The 14,852-nt window shown below is 58.1% G+C and overlaps 2 protein-coding genes across 5 annotated transcripts; both read left to right on the forward strand.

The window, feature by feature from the left end:
- The first annotated feature begins 5,228 nt into the window (after positions 1-5,228).
- Positions 5,229-6,729, forward strand: MYADML2 (myeloid associated differentiation marker like 2). The gene has a single exon (XM_036269010.1). It carries the CDS (start codon positions 5,353-5,355, stop codon positions 6,274-6,276), a length of 924 nt encoding a protein of 307 aa, XP_036124903.1. The 5' UTR covers positions 5,229-5,352; the 3' UTR covers positions 6,277-6,729.
- A 3,167-nt stretch (positions 6,730-9,896) lies between these two features.
- Positions 9,897-14,461, forward strand: PYCR1 (pyrroline-5-carboxylate reductase 1). 4 transcript variants are annotated; one of them, XM_036268262.1, is made up of 8 exons: positions 9,906-9,949; positions 10,338-10,468; positions 10,678-10,748; positions 11,411-11,590; positions 11,833-12,054; positions 12,223-12,315; positions 12,470-12,633; positions 13,320-14,461. In XM_036268262.1, the coding sequence occupies exons 2-8, from the start codon at positions 10,402-10,404 to the stop codon at positions 13,483-13,485; spliced, it is 963 nt and encodes a 320-aa protein (XP_036124155.1). In that variant the 5' UTR covers positions 9,906-9,949; positions 10,338-10,401; the 3' UTR covers positions 13,486-14,461. The 4 variants fall into 4 exon arrangements, 3 of the variants coding, with proteins under 3 accessions (XP_036124154.1, XP_036124155.1, XP_036124157.1); XM_036268261.1 differs by having other exon boundaries at positions 9,897-9,949; positions 11,833-12,315; XM_036268264.1 differs by lacking the exon at positions 12,223-12,315 and having other exon boundaries at positions 9,908-9,949.
- The last annotated feature ends 391 nt before the right edge of the window (positions 14,462-14,852 follow it).

A 14,852-nucleotide genomic window follows, 5' to 3' on the forward strand; every position in this document is an offset into this window, starting at 1 on the left:
TCGAGTGGCTGCCACCCGCACGACCAACCAGGGCCGGGGACAAACTGCAACCGAGGTACGTGCCCTTACCGGGAACCGAACCCGGGTCTCTCTGGACCGCAGGCCGACGCTCTAACCGCTGAGCCAAACCGGCCAGGGCAGACACAGAGGATTTTTAGGGCAGTGAAGCTACTCTGGATGGGATGGTGATGGTGGACATGGGTCATCACACATTTGTTCAAACCCATGAGAACGTACAACACCCAGAACAAACTGTAACGTACACTATGGACTCTGAGCGATGATGACATGTCACCGTAGGTTCCAGCATTGTAACAAATGCACCCTGTGGCGGGGGAGCTGGTGATGGGGGAGCCAAGGGAAATCTCTGGACCTTCTGCTCATTTTTCTGTGAACATGAAAGTGCTCTGAAAAATTAAATCTATTTGAAAAGGGGTCAGAGCCCTGGCTGCTTTGGCTCAGCAGTTAGAGCGTCGGCCCACGGACTGGAGAGTCCTGGGTTCGGCTCCCGCTGAGGGCAGGTACATAAATAAATAAATAAATAAATAAATAAATAAATAAGAATAAAATAGCCCTGGCCGCCCTGGCTGGTTTGGCCGGTTTGGGTGAGGATAAAAAAATAAAAAATGAAATAAAAAGGGGCCAGGCTTTCCTAATACCAACGGCCTTGCTGTAGCATAACCGGCCGGAGCTGACCTTTGCTGGCCGGGGGCCTGAAGCTTGGAACTTGAACTCACTGTCAACACTGATTCCAATTTCAACTCTGTGCTTAAAAAATCTTCAAAAGATCCGAACGCCTGGCGAGACGCACAGTGGCCGCCTGTCCTCTGCTTTCCCTTTGCTCCAGAGGCCTCCGACCTCTGGGCCCTGCACTGCTGTCCTGACCACTCAGGTCTCCGGCCAGCACCCTCACTCCCAAACACTGGGCACCCAAGCCTCTTGTGTCCACTGAGCACCTGCGTCCCTGTGAGGACACCTGTGCCCAGTGCCTCCCTGGACCTACTCAGTCACACAATCAAGTTGTCACCTCTTCCGAGTGGCCTTCACTGGTCCCCCCAAGGAGGAACCCCCATTTCCCTCTCTCCGTTTCCCTCTCTCGTCCCGTGCTCCCTTTCTCCATATACCACACTTCGATTATTCAAAGTGCCATACTTACCTGGTTTAGGGTCTGAGGTAAACTCCAAAATACAAGGACTTTGCTCTCCCTTCTCTTTAAAAAAAAAATTTTTGTTTTTATCCTCACCCAACGACATTTTTCCATTTTTTGTTCAGATAGAGTGGGAGGGAGAGAGAGAAAGAGAAACATCGACGTGAAAGGGACACATCGAGTGGCTGCCACCCACACGACCCAACCAGGGCCGGGGACAAACTGCAACCGAGGTACATGCCCTTAGCGGGAACCGAACCCGGGTCTCTCTGGATGCTCTAACCGCTGAGCCAAACCGTCAGGGCAAATTTTTTTTCGTTTTGTTGATTTTATAGAGAGAGGGAGAGAGAGAGAGAAACATTGATGAGAGAGAACATCAGTTGGCTGCCTCCTGCACGCCCCCCGCTGGGGATCAGGCCCACAACCTGGGCATGTGCCCTGACCCGGAATTGAACCGGCGCCCTCTTCGTCCATGAATCAGTGCTCAACCACTGAGCCACACCAGCTGGGCTCCCTTCTCATCACCACTTGTCAGGGCCTATAGGGGCCAAGCACTCTGGAAATACAGCAGAGAAATCCGTTTAGTGAATGAAAACATTCATCAGAAGGGAAAGAAAACAAAAACAAAAACCTGTAACATATTCCTGGCAATTTTTTTCTTTCTTTTTCTTTTTTAATGCTCACCGAGAGAATTTTTCCATTTTTTTGTTCAGATAGAGCAGGAGGGAGAGAGAGGAAGAGAGAGAGAAAGAGAAACATCGACGTGAAAGGGACACATCGAGTGGCTGCCACCCGCACAACCCAACCAGGGACGGACAAACTGCAACCGAGGTACATGCCCTTAGCGGGAACCGAACCCAGGTCTCTCCGGACCGCAGGCTGATGCTCTAATCACTGAGCCAAACCGGCCAGGGCTGGAAATTTTAAAGCCATGGTGAGAAGTGAGGAGAGTAAACCAAGGGGTTCTGGTAAAATTTGATCTACTGTGAACTACTTAGTTTCACAGTAGGCTGTTTTACAAAAATTGTAAACATTGTTTGAATAACAGTGTTTGTTTATGCAAATATTTGTTACAAACTGTGAAAGAACACCTTGTAGCAAGGAACACGCACCAGACCCAGACGTGGTCTCACGCGGCTCCCCCGTCACAGAAGGGGGCTCTTTGGACAAACGCAAGCCTGCAGTGACCTGGAGCACAAGGAAGCAAGGGGGTGCTAAAATGAACACCCCCCCAACTCTGTGGGGTGTGCAAGAGGACATGGGGACCCTGGAAGGGCTCCCAGTGGCCAAAGCTGGAACTCTCAGCAACAGAACAAAAAACGTAGTTTGGGGTCATAACCCAAAGTATAAATCTCTTTTGCAGAGCTCCAAATAATGTGTATCGATTCCCTTCACCCCAAGGAGAGGGATCACCCCGCATCCCAGCATAGTGACATCCTCCCAAAAAGGACAGGATGCAAAGGGGGAGACAGAGAAACTCCACAGAAGAGGCACCTGGCAAACACACCTCAGCCAGGTGAACAAAGTCACATCAACAATAATGAGTCATGTTGAGGGCACAACCCCTGACATGACCGATGAGAAGGGCACTTTGCCTCTGTGGTCTTCCTCCCCTAAATCCACATGGCCAGACTAATAATGAGAGAAACGTCATACACATCCCAACAGAGAGACAGTCTGCACTGGGCACTGTCAAGGTCACTCAAAACAAGGAGCGTCTGAGGGGCAGTCACAGCCCAGAGGAGCCTGTGGAGACGTGGCCGCTAAATGTCATTTGGGACCCTGGAGCAGAAAAGGAACATAGGTTAAAAACTAAGGAGATAGCCATGGCTAGTGTGTTCAGTGGTTAGAGCGCAGACCTGTGGACCAGAGTCTCGGGTTTGATTCCGGTCAAGGGCATGTGCCTCGGTTGCGGTTCGTCCCCAGTCCTGGTTGGGGTTGTGCAGGAGGCAACCAGTTGATGTGTCCCTCTCACGTCACTGTTTCTCTCTCCCTTCCTCCCTCCCACACTATCTGAAGATAGTGGAAAAATATCCTCGGGTGAGGATTAAAAAAAACATGTAAGGAAATAGTCCAGCCGGTGTGGTTCAGTGGATTGAGCGTCGTCCCATGGACTGAGAGGTCCCAATTTGATTCCCGGGCAGGGCACATGCCAGGGTGGTGGGCTCGATCCTCAGTAGGGGGTGTGCAGGAGGCAGCCGATCGATGTTTCTCTTTAATTTTATTTATTTTTTATCCTCACCCGAGGACATTTTTCCATTTTTTGTTCAGGTAGAGTAAGGAAGAGAGAGAGAGAAACATCGATGTGAAAGGAACACATCGAGTGGCTGCCACCCGCACGACTGACCAGAGCCGGGGACAAACTGCAACCGAGGTCCGCGCCCTTAGCGGGAACCGAACCCGGGTCTCTCCGGACCGCAGGCCGACGCTCTAACCGCTGAGCCAAACCGGCCAGGGCCGATGTTTCTCTTTCATATCAATGTTTCTCTCTCTCTTTCTCCCTTCCTCTCTGTCTAAAAAAATCAATAAAAACATTTTTTTAAAAAAGTCTTAGGCCAGACAGCCAGAGCGACCTCCTTCTCAAGGGGAGGTGTGTTCAGAGCGGCTGCCCACAGAAGCTACGACACCCCTGGGCAAATGTACAGCAGGGACATTCCCCAACCAAACGGCCAGGCTGCCGGTGCAAGAACACACCGACGTCACAACCCCGTGGTGGACTTGCCCGGGAGGCGCCATGTCCCACGTGGGTTTCCAGCCAAGAAGAGCATTTGGACGGTACCTAACCGCGAGGAAACAGTCCAATTACACACACTGAAAGGCAGTCGGGAAAGCCACGGGCTTGGCCTCTCCAAAACGTAGTGTGAGGAAATGCCAGAACACAGCAGAAACGGCTCTAGAATAAGGGAACCTGGGAGACACAGCAGCCAAACGCATAATCCTCATCAGATCCTGGTGCGGAAATGATAAAGCCATAAAGCGTGTTCGGGAGGCAGAGAAAACTGAATAAGGACCGTGTGCTATTCACGTGTCCCAGGGGTCAGCACCCCGTTCAGGTCCTGTGGGAGGTCGGAGGGCATCGTTCTTAGCAGGTGTCCGTGGAAACACCTCGGGTCGCCTCACAAAATTAACATTATCGTTGATTATTAACTATCAATGAGTGGGAGGGAGAGAAAACAAACGTCAAAATATTGATTCTCGAATCGAGGGGAAAGGATGTTCCTTGTGCTCTTTCGTGGCTCTTCTGTAAACATGAAATTTATCTAAATGAAAGTGGGGAAAATTATATACAATTATGTAATTATACATATACACGATATGTATATTTTGTATGTTCAAAGTGGTCGGAACCAGTGACACGATCGTGGTGATTTTTCTGTGTCTTTTCCTGCGTTGATGGGGTATATCTGACTCACACATTCAGAAAGAAATTTTTTCATTTTCAAAAACATTTCATACATTATCCATCTTTTAGCCTGAAAATGGGGGAGCTGAGATTTTTCTAGGTGTTTACATGTCTGGTAGGGACAAGTAAAGGGCTCCATAATGACCCCCCCCCAATAGCAGCTACAACTCGGCCCCAGGTCAGGCTGGGGACTGTGAGAAGAAGGGGACACAGGGTCTCCAGGATCCCCCTCCCTTCCGCACCATCTCCCCAGGAACAGAGCTGAGCCAGGGTCCCAGGGACAATGACATCAGGTCCTGAAACCATCGGGTCTGGAAGGACGTGAGAGAAACCCACTACCCCTGCACCTCCCCCTCCTGCCACCCCCACCTGTCTCCCCCCCCCCCCCCGAACACAGGCCCTGGAAGCTGCCGGAGCTCAAAGGACCAGTAGTGATGTGGTTACTCTCTGCTTTCCTCCCTCCCCCTCCCCTGTGGGCCGTGGAGAAACCTACCAGATGACCGACAGGTGTTGTGAAGGGGTTAATAATCCTGTCAGGGGCTTGGCGTGGGACACAGGGGTCAGATGTCCCCCTCCGGAATGGGGACAGGCTGCTATTCCCAGCCTCTGATCACGCTGCCTATTTATAGCCCCGGGGGGGCCTTGGCCCCCCCCACACAAGCAGTGGAGAAGCTGCAATGTCAGTGCCAATGCCACTGCAGGCTGCTGGCATCTGCCACCCCGGAGGAGACAGAGGAGCCACAGCCAGGCCGGAACCCGCAGGCCGCCAGGCGCTGTGTGAGGCAAGGAAGTGGCCGGCCAGATGGGCAGCACCATGGAGCCCCCCGGGGGTGGGTACCTGCACCTGGGTGCTGTGACGTCCCCAGTGGGCACAGCCCGCGTGCTGCAGCTGGCCTTCGGCTGCACCACCTTCAGCCTGGTGGCCCACCGGGGCGGCTTTGCGGGCATCCAGGGCACCTTCTGCATGGCAGCCTGGGGCTTCTGCTTCGCCCTCTCCGTCCTGGTGCTGGCCTGCGAGTTCACCCGGCTGCACGGCTGCCTGCGCTTCTCCTGGGGCAACTTCACCGCGGCCTTCGCCATGCTGGCCACGCTGCTGTCCGCCACGGCTGCTGTCATCTACCCGCTGTACTTCACCCGGCTGCAGTGCCCTCCCGAGCCCGAGGGCTGTGCGGCCAGGGACTTCCGCCTGGCTGCCAGCGTCTTCGCTGGGCTCCTCTTCCTGGCCTACGCTGCGGAGGTGACCCTGACCCGGGCACGGCCGGGCCAGGTGGCCAGTTACATGGCCACGGTGTCCGGCCTCCTGAAGATCGTCCAGGCCTTCGTGGCCTGCATCATCTTTGGGGCACTGGTCCATGACAGCCGCTACGGGCGCTACGTGGCCACCCAGTGGTGCGTGGCCGTCTACAGCCTGTGCTTCCTGGCCACGGTGGCCGTGGTGGCCCTGAGCGTGATGGGCCACACAGGGGGCCCGGGCTGCCCCTTCGACCGCATCGTGGTGGTGTACACCTTCCTGGCTGTGCTGCTGTACCTCAGCGCTGCGGTCATCTGGCCTGTCTTCTGTTTCGACCCCAAGTATGGCGAGCCCAAGCGGCCCCCCGACTGCCCGAGAGGCAGTTGCTCCTGGGACAGCCAGCTGGTGGTGGCCACCTTCACCTACGTCAATCTGGTCCTCTATGTCGCTGACCTCGCGTACTCCCAGAAGATCCGCTTCGTGCCCACCTTGTAGCCCCTCAGGCAGCAGCCCGCCCACCTCTGCTCTCCGAGGTCTGGGCACCACGAGGGAGGGAGCCAGCGGAGGCTACCAGCACAGCCTCCTGGCCTTCTGGCGGCTCGGGAGGCGTGGGTGGGCAGAGAAGGGCCGGAGACCCTGAGCAGGACTCCGGAGGAGCTCCCCCGGGCAGCTCCCGGCCCTCTGTCTCTGTTGCTCCCTCTCCCTCCCTGTCTGTCTCTGTCTCTCCATTTCTTGGCCCTCCCTGGCTCAGCGACGGTCAGTCCTTCGCGAGAAACCCCCACTTTACAAATGGGGTCACTGAGGCTAGGATTTAGGCAGCCTTGCATGTCCATCCGTGTCTGGCGCCCACCTTCGGGCTAGGTAACCTAAGTAGAGCTGAAAAAGGGACAATTCCCAGAGGTGAGGGAAGGGGCTGGGAAGGAGGCCAGGAGAGAGCCAGAGCGGGGCCAGCAGAGGGGGATGGGGGCCAGCCCTTCCTCCAGCCTTCAGGGGGCAGTTCCCCAAACCTCGAGCGACAGCCAGGACAGCCATCGGAGCAGGGCCCTGCTGGGGAGGTCTGCGGCAGCTCCAAGAGAAGGAGCCGGAATCGGGACGCCAGTTCACCTGCCTCCTACTGGCCACAGACGTGGAAGCGGAGCCAGGACCGTGGTCCTCACAGGCGGCCTCAGTGGGCTGGATAGTATGCAGATGGCCTGCAAGGGCCCCGGAGGCCAGCAGCACCACCAAGAGGCACGCTGAGGAGAAGCTGGGCTCCCACCCAGGCAGGGCCCCCACCATTGGCCCCCACACAGGACCTGCTATGGGCCCAGGGGAGGCTGGCCTGGGGCAGCCACTGGGACACAGATCCTGGGCACCGGGCACCTCCCTGGTGCTCACAGGCCCGTGACCTCCATCCGTTCAAGTGTCCATTTGTCCAGCCTCTGACCACCTGGGCCCACTGGGACCATCATCCACCATACTCCAGCCTGTTCCCCTACTCGGTAGCCCAGCCTGGGCTGGCACGAGCAGCCTGCTGGCCGCCCCAGAGCACAGCGGACCCTCAACCCATCCACTGGTCCAGGGTCTTGGGCAGGAAATAAAGGTCAAAGCTGATTCGCACCCTGGCTCCGGCAAGCAGTGTCTGCACCTCCTGGGCCTTCCTTGCCCCACCCCCAGCATGCTCGGAGGAGAAGAGCCTAGACCCTGTCTGGCTGAGGGAGGAGATGGACTGGGGTCATCCAGGGTACTCTGGGGCTGAGGGACAGCCTCTGAGAAGGGGCAGGCAGTGTCCTCTCCCTGGGTGAGAATGAGCATGGGGAAGAGGGGGTGATGCAGGCTTGTCCTCCCCTCCCAGCAGCCCTCACCAGCACCCACACCCCAGCAGGGGCTTCTGGGGCCCTAAGCACAGCGGTGGGCAGAGGGGGGCTGCCCCACTGTGGTGGAAAAACCCCAGCGGGTTTCAGGCCGGGGCTCCAGGGCTCCCTGTGCTGGTGCCCAGCAGAGTGGGAGACAATGGGCCCCCAGCCCACTAGGGAGGACACTCTGACAGGGGTCCTTCACCCCAGGGGGCAGATTCCCAAAGGGGACAGGAGCCCATGTCCTGAGGTGTCCTGAGGGCCCCCACTGGCTGAGGGAGGGTTGAGGCTTAGGGGGCACATTTCCAGGTGACAAAGGAGCATTCGGGCCACACCCCTCCCAGCTCACAGGGAGACCTGGACACCAGTCACCGTTCCTTTTCTAGTCAAACTTCTGAAATGAGTTATCTGTCACCAAGTTCCCAATCCTCACGATTCAGAGGCCTCTGTCTCCAGTGCTCCACCCACACTAAGTTACCAAGGACCAAGGGGAAGACCGAGGAGGGGAGGGGATCCAGGGCTCGAGATGAGCCTGGAAGGTCCTCAGGCGGCTGGCCTGGGGGTGTTCCTGCTGACACAGTCAGGAGAGCACCTGGGCTTGCATCCAGGCCCCTTCCCTGAGCAGCCCCTCCCGGGAGAGTGAGGACTAGTGGTCAGGACAGACAGATGCCACTGAAGGCCTGGAACTCTGCCACACACATGATCACTCCACAGTGCTCCGGCAGCGGCGGTCCTTGTGTCAAAGAAAAGTCACAGCCTGCTCCTGTGGCACAGACATCCGAGTAATTCTGAAAATATGCTTTAGAACAGCGTGTCATTTAATTTGCAGAACCGATCACACAAAGCAGCTCACCCCTTCCCCTAGTGGAGGATGCGCTGTCCACAGGGGTTACTTCTTCCTTTGCCTTCACCCTGCTGCTGCCTGGGACCCAGGACTTGCCCAAACCCAGATGCCGACTCAGCTCAGGTGAACCCTGAGCTTGTCCTCCGGAGGGAAATCGACTGAGACCATGTTCTCCCAAAGACCCAGGGCCGAAGACTTCCACGGACGGTGCAGACAAGGAGACACTGGGGTGCTCTATGGGAGCTGGGGGCGCTGTGGGGTCCTCTTCCTGTGTACCACCTGCCTCAAGCTGCTTGTTGGGTAGGTTGATATGGCAACAGGCTTATGGTCTGAGTTGTCATGCAACTTCCAAAGGGGTCTGGCCCAGAAGAGACTTGTGGAGAAGCTCTGGGCGGAAGAAGCAAGGGAATAACCTAGACTTCCCGGTTCCTCCTGATCCTGGGATTCTGAGAAGGCCTGGGCTCTCTCCATTTTCAGAGCCTCCTGGTACAATAAAAAAATAATAAACAGCCCTGGCCGGTTAACCGTGGGCCTGCAGTCCAGAGAGGCCCGGGTTCGGTTCCCGCTGAGGGCACGTACCTCCCTTGCAGTTTGTCCCCGGCCCTGGTTGAGTCATGTGGGTGGCAGCCACTCGATGTTTCTCTCTCACATTGATGTTTCTCTCTCTCCTCTTCCTCTCTCTCCCTCCCACTCTATCTGAACAAAAAATGGAAAAATGTGCTCTAGAGAGGATAAAAAAATAAAGTCACAAGATACAGTATCAAACTAGTGACAGATTTTAAATGTTTCTGTTTGGCAAACTGTTTCCACCCCTCCTGCTATCACCACCAAAATATGCAAGACAGCAAAAAAGCAAGAAAAAATTCTATACAGTAGGACTCCTGCAAACGTGATGGTCGTGTTAGTAACAGGTCTGGGCTCACAGCCAGAGCCCGCCACGAGGTGGGGGACCCCAACCAGACATGTCCGTGTTCATGTGGCCCACGACAGAGTTCCGCGTGGGGAGCCCCATGACCAGAACAACTCCTTGAGTACCCCTCTTCCGCCGACCCTTACCCCCGCGTCCTCAGTCCCCACGTACGGCCCTGGAGGCCCGGATCTGGGGGGGGCGGGTCAGGGGGCGAGGCCCCGAGGGCCTGGGGTACAAAGGCACGGGGGTGGGGGGGTTCGGTGTGCACGGATCTGGGCAGCAGGGGCGGGGGAGGGGTTCCAGGGGACCGGGTCCTGGAGGCGCGGATGCGGGGGGCGGGGGGCGGGGGCCCCTGGGTCTCCTGTCCAGGGGGTGGCGGGGAGACAGAGCTGTGCTGGCGGGGGCGTGGGCCTGAGCGAGCGGATGATGCAACCCCCCTCCGCGCCGCCCGCGCCTCCGGATTGGCCGGCGCTCGGTCGGCAGCGCTGTGGATTGGCTGGGGCGTCGGAGGAGGGGCCCGCGGGGCGCCGATGCCGCGTGGCTGGCGCCGAGCTGCGGGCGGGGGGCGACCTGAGCTGGGTAAGTCGGTAACTGGGTGCGGGGCTGGGGTCGGGCTCCCGCAGCTGGGTCGTGCTTCCCGCTGGGGCAGAGGCGCGTCTGCACCCCCGGCACCGGGCGGTGGATGCTAGGACTGGAGGGTCTTGCCCCTGGGGGGCCTCCGGGCGGTCGCCTCCCGCCCGCCGCTCCCGACCCCTTCTGTAGGCCGGCTGGCTCCTCCCTGCTCCCTGTCCCGGGACCCTCGGGAGCAGGTCGGGGATGCTGCTGTAGCTGGGGGTCGGAGCAGTTACTGGGCGGGAGCTGTAGGGAAAGTTAGACCGGCTTGGCGGGGGCAAGGGGGGCAGGGGGGGCAGCTGGCCGGCGGTGGAGTGGCCAGGCCTGGCACTGCCCACCTAACTTCCCGCGCCAGATCCTGCCCCGTCTCCTACCTCAGCGGAGCAGGTGCCAAGTCCGAGGGCTGTGGGCGCTCCACCATGAGTGTGGGCTTCATCGGGGCTGGCCAGCTGGCCTGGGCCCTGGCCAAAGGCTTCACGGCAGCAGGTAGGCCCTGTGGCCAGGAGGGGACCCAGCCCGCGAGGGTGGGCGGTTACCCCTCTGCCGTCGGGGGAAGAAGATGGGGGTCTGGATAACATGCCTGTGGGAAATGGCAGCCCCGGGTGTTTGGGGTCCAGCAGGGGTTGCTCTTAACCCTGGGTGGTGGGATGTCCTTCCTGGGAATGTGGCCTTGAGGGAGGAACTCTTCCCTGTAGGCGTCCTGGCTGCCCACAAGATAATGGCCAGCTCCCCAGACATGGACCTGGCTACCGTTTCTGCCCTCAGGGTAAGTGCAGGTGTCTGCCTCCGGGGTGGGGGTTCGGACAGCCTAGACCTTGGAGAGCCAGGAGTAGGGGGACACCATGAAGCAGCCTGCCTCACCAGCGAGAGGAGGGGCCCTGGGCCGGAGCATCTCACAGACCTTGCTGTGCTCTTGGGACGTGGGTATTGGGCACCTGTGTACCTGGTGGGGAGGGGGTGCTGGTCTGGTATGGGGAGCTGTGGGGGCTGGGCAGATGGGGTCCTAGTGCCGGGCCAGGTGAGACACATCTGGGGCTGATACAGCTTTGGTTTGCCATAGCTGAGGTAGGGCTCTAGATCCAAGGGTGGGACAGGTACCCAGCTTGGGACCACCACTTGCACCCAGAGAGCAGAAGGCGGGGACCTGGGGCAGCAGTCCCAGGAGGGGTGGGCCAAGGCTGTGACATGGATGCAGTGTCCCTTTTCTGTTTGCAAAAGGAACACACTCTAGAGCAGAATGCTTCCTCCTCTTTTGGGTGGGAAGGGTGGTTAGGGTGTCAGCCCCTTTCCCTGAGCCCCTAACCAGGTCAGGCCCACACTCCCTGCAACCTCTGTGCTGGTCCTCATTATAGCTCGGCTTGGAGGAGGGATGCTGGGTGTCCAGCCAGCTATGGGGGCAGGCTGAGCCCACCTCGGCATTCTCCGCAGAAAATAGGGGTGAACCTAACCCCCCATAATAAGGAGACGGTGCAGCACAGTGACGTGCTCTTCCTGGCAGTGAAGCCACACATCATCCCGTTCATCCTGGACGAGATCGGCGCCGACATCGAGAACCGGCACATCGTGGTGTCCTGCGCAGCCGGTGTCACCATCAACTCCATTGAAAAGGTGGGTGCTGCGGGTCCAGGCCCAGTGGGGTTTAGAGAGGGGGTGGAAGCGTGTGCTGCAGAGTGGTCAGGAGCTCTGGCCCTCTTGGTGCCTCGGTTCTCCGTCTGTGAAATGGGTGTGTTGGCCCAGCCCACAGTGAGAACTCAAGAAATGCTCAGTTAGATAAGCATGTTCACACTCTCACCCAGCACATCCTGCTGGGCACAGGGCTGGGATGGACACACCGCTGGTTTCTTCTCCAGAAGCTGATGGCGTTCCAGCCGACCCCCAAAGTCATCCGCTGCATGACCAACACGCCGGTCGTGGTGCGGGAGGGGGCCACCGTGTATGCTACGGGCACCCATGCCCAAGTGGAGGACGGCAGGCTTCTGGAGCAGCTCATGGGTAGTGTGGGCTTCTGCACGGAGGTGGAGGAGGACCTGATCGATGCCGTCACGGGGCTCAGTGGCAGCGGCCCAGCCTATGTGAGGACTGCGGATGGGTGGGCAGCAGCTGGCGGCGGTGGGAGGACCTCAGGGCACATCTGCCTATCCTCCACCCTCCTCCCTGCCCCGGCTGCTTTGGGCAGAGCTTCTGGACAACCATTGTCTGGAGGAGAACTGGCCTGGGACAGTGGCACCTTCTCCCTGCAGGCGTTCACAGCCCTCGATGCCCTGGCTGATGGGGGTGTGAAGATGGGGCTTCCCAGGCGCCTGGCAGTCCGCCTTGGGGCCCAGGCTCTGCTGGTCAGTCATTTTCCTGTGTGGTGGGGCAAGAGGCTGGTGCACTGGAGTGGATGGGTGGAGGGCCAGTGGGTGCCACGGTGGCTGGAGCTGTGGGCAACGTCCTGCGCATGTAGGTGGGTGCCCCACAGCCATCGTCCCCTCTCTCTGCCTGCAGGGGGCTGCCAAGATGCTACTGGACTCAGAGCAGCACCCAGGCCAGCTCAAGGACAACGTCTGCTCTCCCGGAGGGGCCACCATCCACGCCCTGCACGTGCTGGAGAGTGGGGGTTTCCGCTCCCTGCTCATCAACGCTGTGGAGGCCTCCTGTATCCGCACACGGTCAGCCCCTGCTGCTGCCGGCTCCCTGGCCTCCCACCCAGCATACCAGAGCCCTCAGCCCTGAGTCTGCTCAGTCATTCACTCAGATGTTTATCGAGCTCTGGCCTGGCAGCGGGCAGGGCACGGGGAGCCCCAGAGCTCCCAGGAGTACGGTTTGCAGTGCTCCTCACCATCGTCCTGCAGGAGAACCTCTGTGGGTCTGGTGATAACCCTTCCACCCGGCCTGGTTGGGGAGATTAAGCAGGTTAGACCAGCCGGCGCAGCGCACTGGCTTGGTGAGAGCTCCGTGATAGTGACAGAAAGCCAGAGCGGGATGGAGTTTGCCGTGTGGGGCCCCACATCGCCGTTCCTAGTTCGGGTCTCGAGGATGGACGGGCATCTTTCTCATCCCCCTGCCTGCCCTCCTGGCACCAACCTGCAGTGGAGACAGGCACATGTCCTGTGCTCGGGGCAATGAGGGCTCAGAGTCAGGGCTGCTAGATTTGGTGAGTCTGAGCCAATTTGAATGAGATGAGAGGGAGCCAGACGGCAGTCTAGGGGAGGGTAGCTGGCAGAGAGCCGCAGGTGCAAGGGCCCTGGGCTGGCAGGCGCTGGGAGCTTTGGCCCTGCTCCCTCTTCCCTCATGGACACCTGAGCTCAGGGAAGAGGTGGAGCCCTGTACTCAACCCCCCTCACTGCTTCCCCAGGGAGCTGCAGTCCATGGCTGACCAGGAGAAGGTCTCACCAGCTGCCATTAAGAAGACTGTCTTGGATAAGGTGAAGCTGGACTCCCCTCCAGAGGCCTTGCTGGCCCCTTCAGGCCACTCCAAGCTGCTCCCCCGCAACGTGGTCCCTGCAGGCAAGAAGGACTGAGGTGTCCCACCTGTGTACCAGGCCACCTTCTCTCTACTGGGCTCGGACTCCTGTACTGGGTGTCATGTCCTCACGGTAGCCCACTGCCCATGTGTCTGGTCACCTTGGGTCAACCAGGGTCACAGCCAAGGAGTGGGTACATCATTTCCTAGTGGGAATCTCCCTGAGTACTTCCTGGCCCAGAAGAAGGATGGGCTGTGTGATCTCAGCCTCCCCCTTTCTCCGCCCTGAACCTAGAAGGGGTTTCACCTCCCAGTGTCAGCTGGCTTGGGGTTTGACCTCTTCCTGGGCACAAAGGTCAAGGTTCCCCTTCCTGAAGGCCCAGCCAAGGAAAGAGCCCCGTCTCATACCTGCCACTTTCCCGACCTCCATTTGCAGGGAGACACCTTTCTTGGTGTGGGAAGGACCAAAGGAGTCCTATGCATCCTGAGGGTAGTGGGAAGGACCATGGTTCTTGGCTGGCTGCCACCTACCCTTTGTTCCCATTTGACACTTGAGAAAAGTACTCCTCAGATAGTTGGACTTCCAAGGTCACCGGAACACTCAGGCCACTGTCTCTCATTCCTGACCTGACTGACAGATGTTTACACTTCTCCCCTTGACCTTTTAGTTGAAATAAATAGGTTTTCAGCCCAATGCCCTAACTTCTAACTTTGTCACCATGTGTGGAGGGATGCCCCAGGTGTCCCAGAGGGTTGTTGCTATTGGTGTAATATTAGGGGCTGAGCCAGTAGCCCATGGCCAAGAGTCCTTGCTTCCCAGGTAGCCAGGCTGTGGGTGGGGGGTGGAGGACGCGGGGAGATCTCCTGGTGAGCAGAGGGAAGGGAGCCTCTGGGGAAGTGTGCAGCCCCTCAGAACACAGTCAGCAAAAGTGTGACAAGCCCGGCTGGTGTGGCTCAGTGGTTGAATGTTGACCCGTGTACCAAGAGGTCGCTGGTTGGATTCCGAGTTAGGGCACATGCCCGGGTTGTGCACCAAATCCCCAGTAAGGGGCATGCAGGAGGCCAACAATTGATGTTCTCTCTCATCAGTGTTTCTGTCTCTCTCTCTCTCTCTCTCCCTCTCTAAAATCAGTAAAGGAAAAAAAAATTTTTTTTTAAAAAGTGTGACTGGAAGTTGGTACTATAGGCTGGGCTTGACCTGCCCTTCTGTGTGAGTGGAGTGGGGGCACCAGCTTCTGCATTCTCCATGCCTCCTGACTTAGTGGGGGCACATGTCTCCCCAACTTACCCAGGCAAGGGCAGGTGGGGCAGGAAGCCCTAGGGAGCTAGCTGTATTAGAAACAAACAGGACATGGAAGTAGATGTTAGAATAGATATAAAGAGATTTATTATAAGGAAGTGGCTCACAGCTGTGGGAGCTAACAA

Source organism: Molossus molossus, unplaced genomic scaffold (assembly GCF_014108415.1).
Source record: "Molossus molossus isolate mMolMol1 unplaced genomic scaffold, mMolMol1.p scaffold_m16_p_19, whole genome shotgun sequence".
Classification (NCBI taxonomy): domain Eukaryota; kingdom Metazoa; phylum Chordata; class Mammalia; order Chiroptera; family Molossidae; genus Molossus; species Molossus molossus.

Coding starts and splice junctions, on each gene's coding strand:
- PYCR1 (XM_036268261.1), top strand. CDS start 10,402: ATGAGTGTGGGCTTCATCGGGGCTGGCCAGCTGGCCTGGGCCCTGGCC. Junction 11,591..11,832: donor CCATCAACTCCATTGAAAAG/GTGGGTGCTGCG, acceptor TTTCTTCTCCAG/AAGCTGATGGCGTTCCAGCC. Junction 12,316..12,469: donor TTGGGGCCCAGGCTCTGCTG/GTCAGTCATTTT, acceptor CTCTGCCTGCAG/GGGGCTGCCAAGATGCTACT.
- MYADML2 (XM_036269010.1), top strand. CDS start 5,353: ATGGGCAGCACCATGGAGCCCCCCGGGGGTGGGTACCTGCACCTGGGT.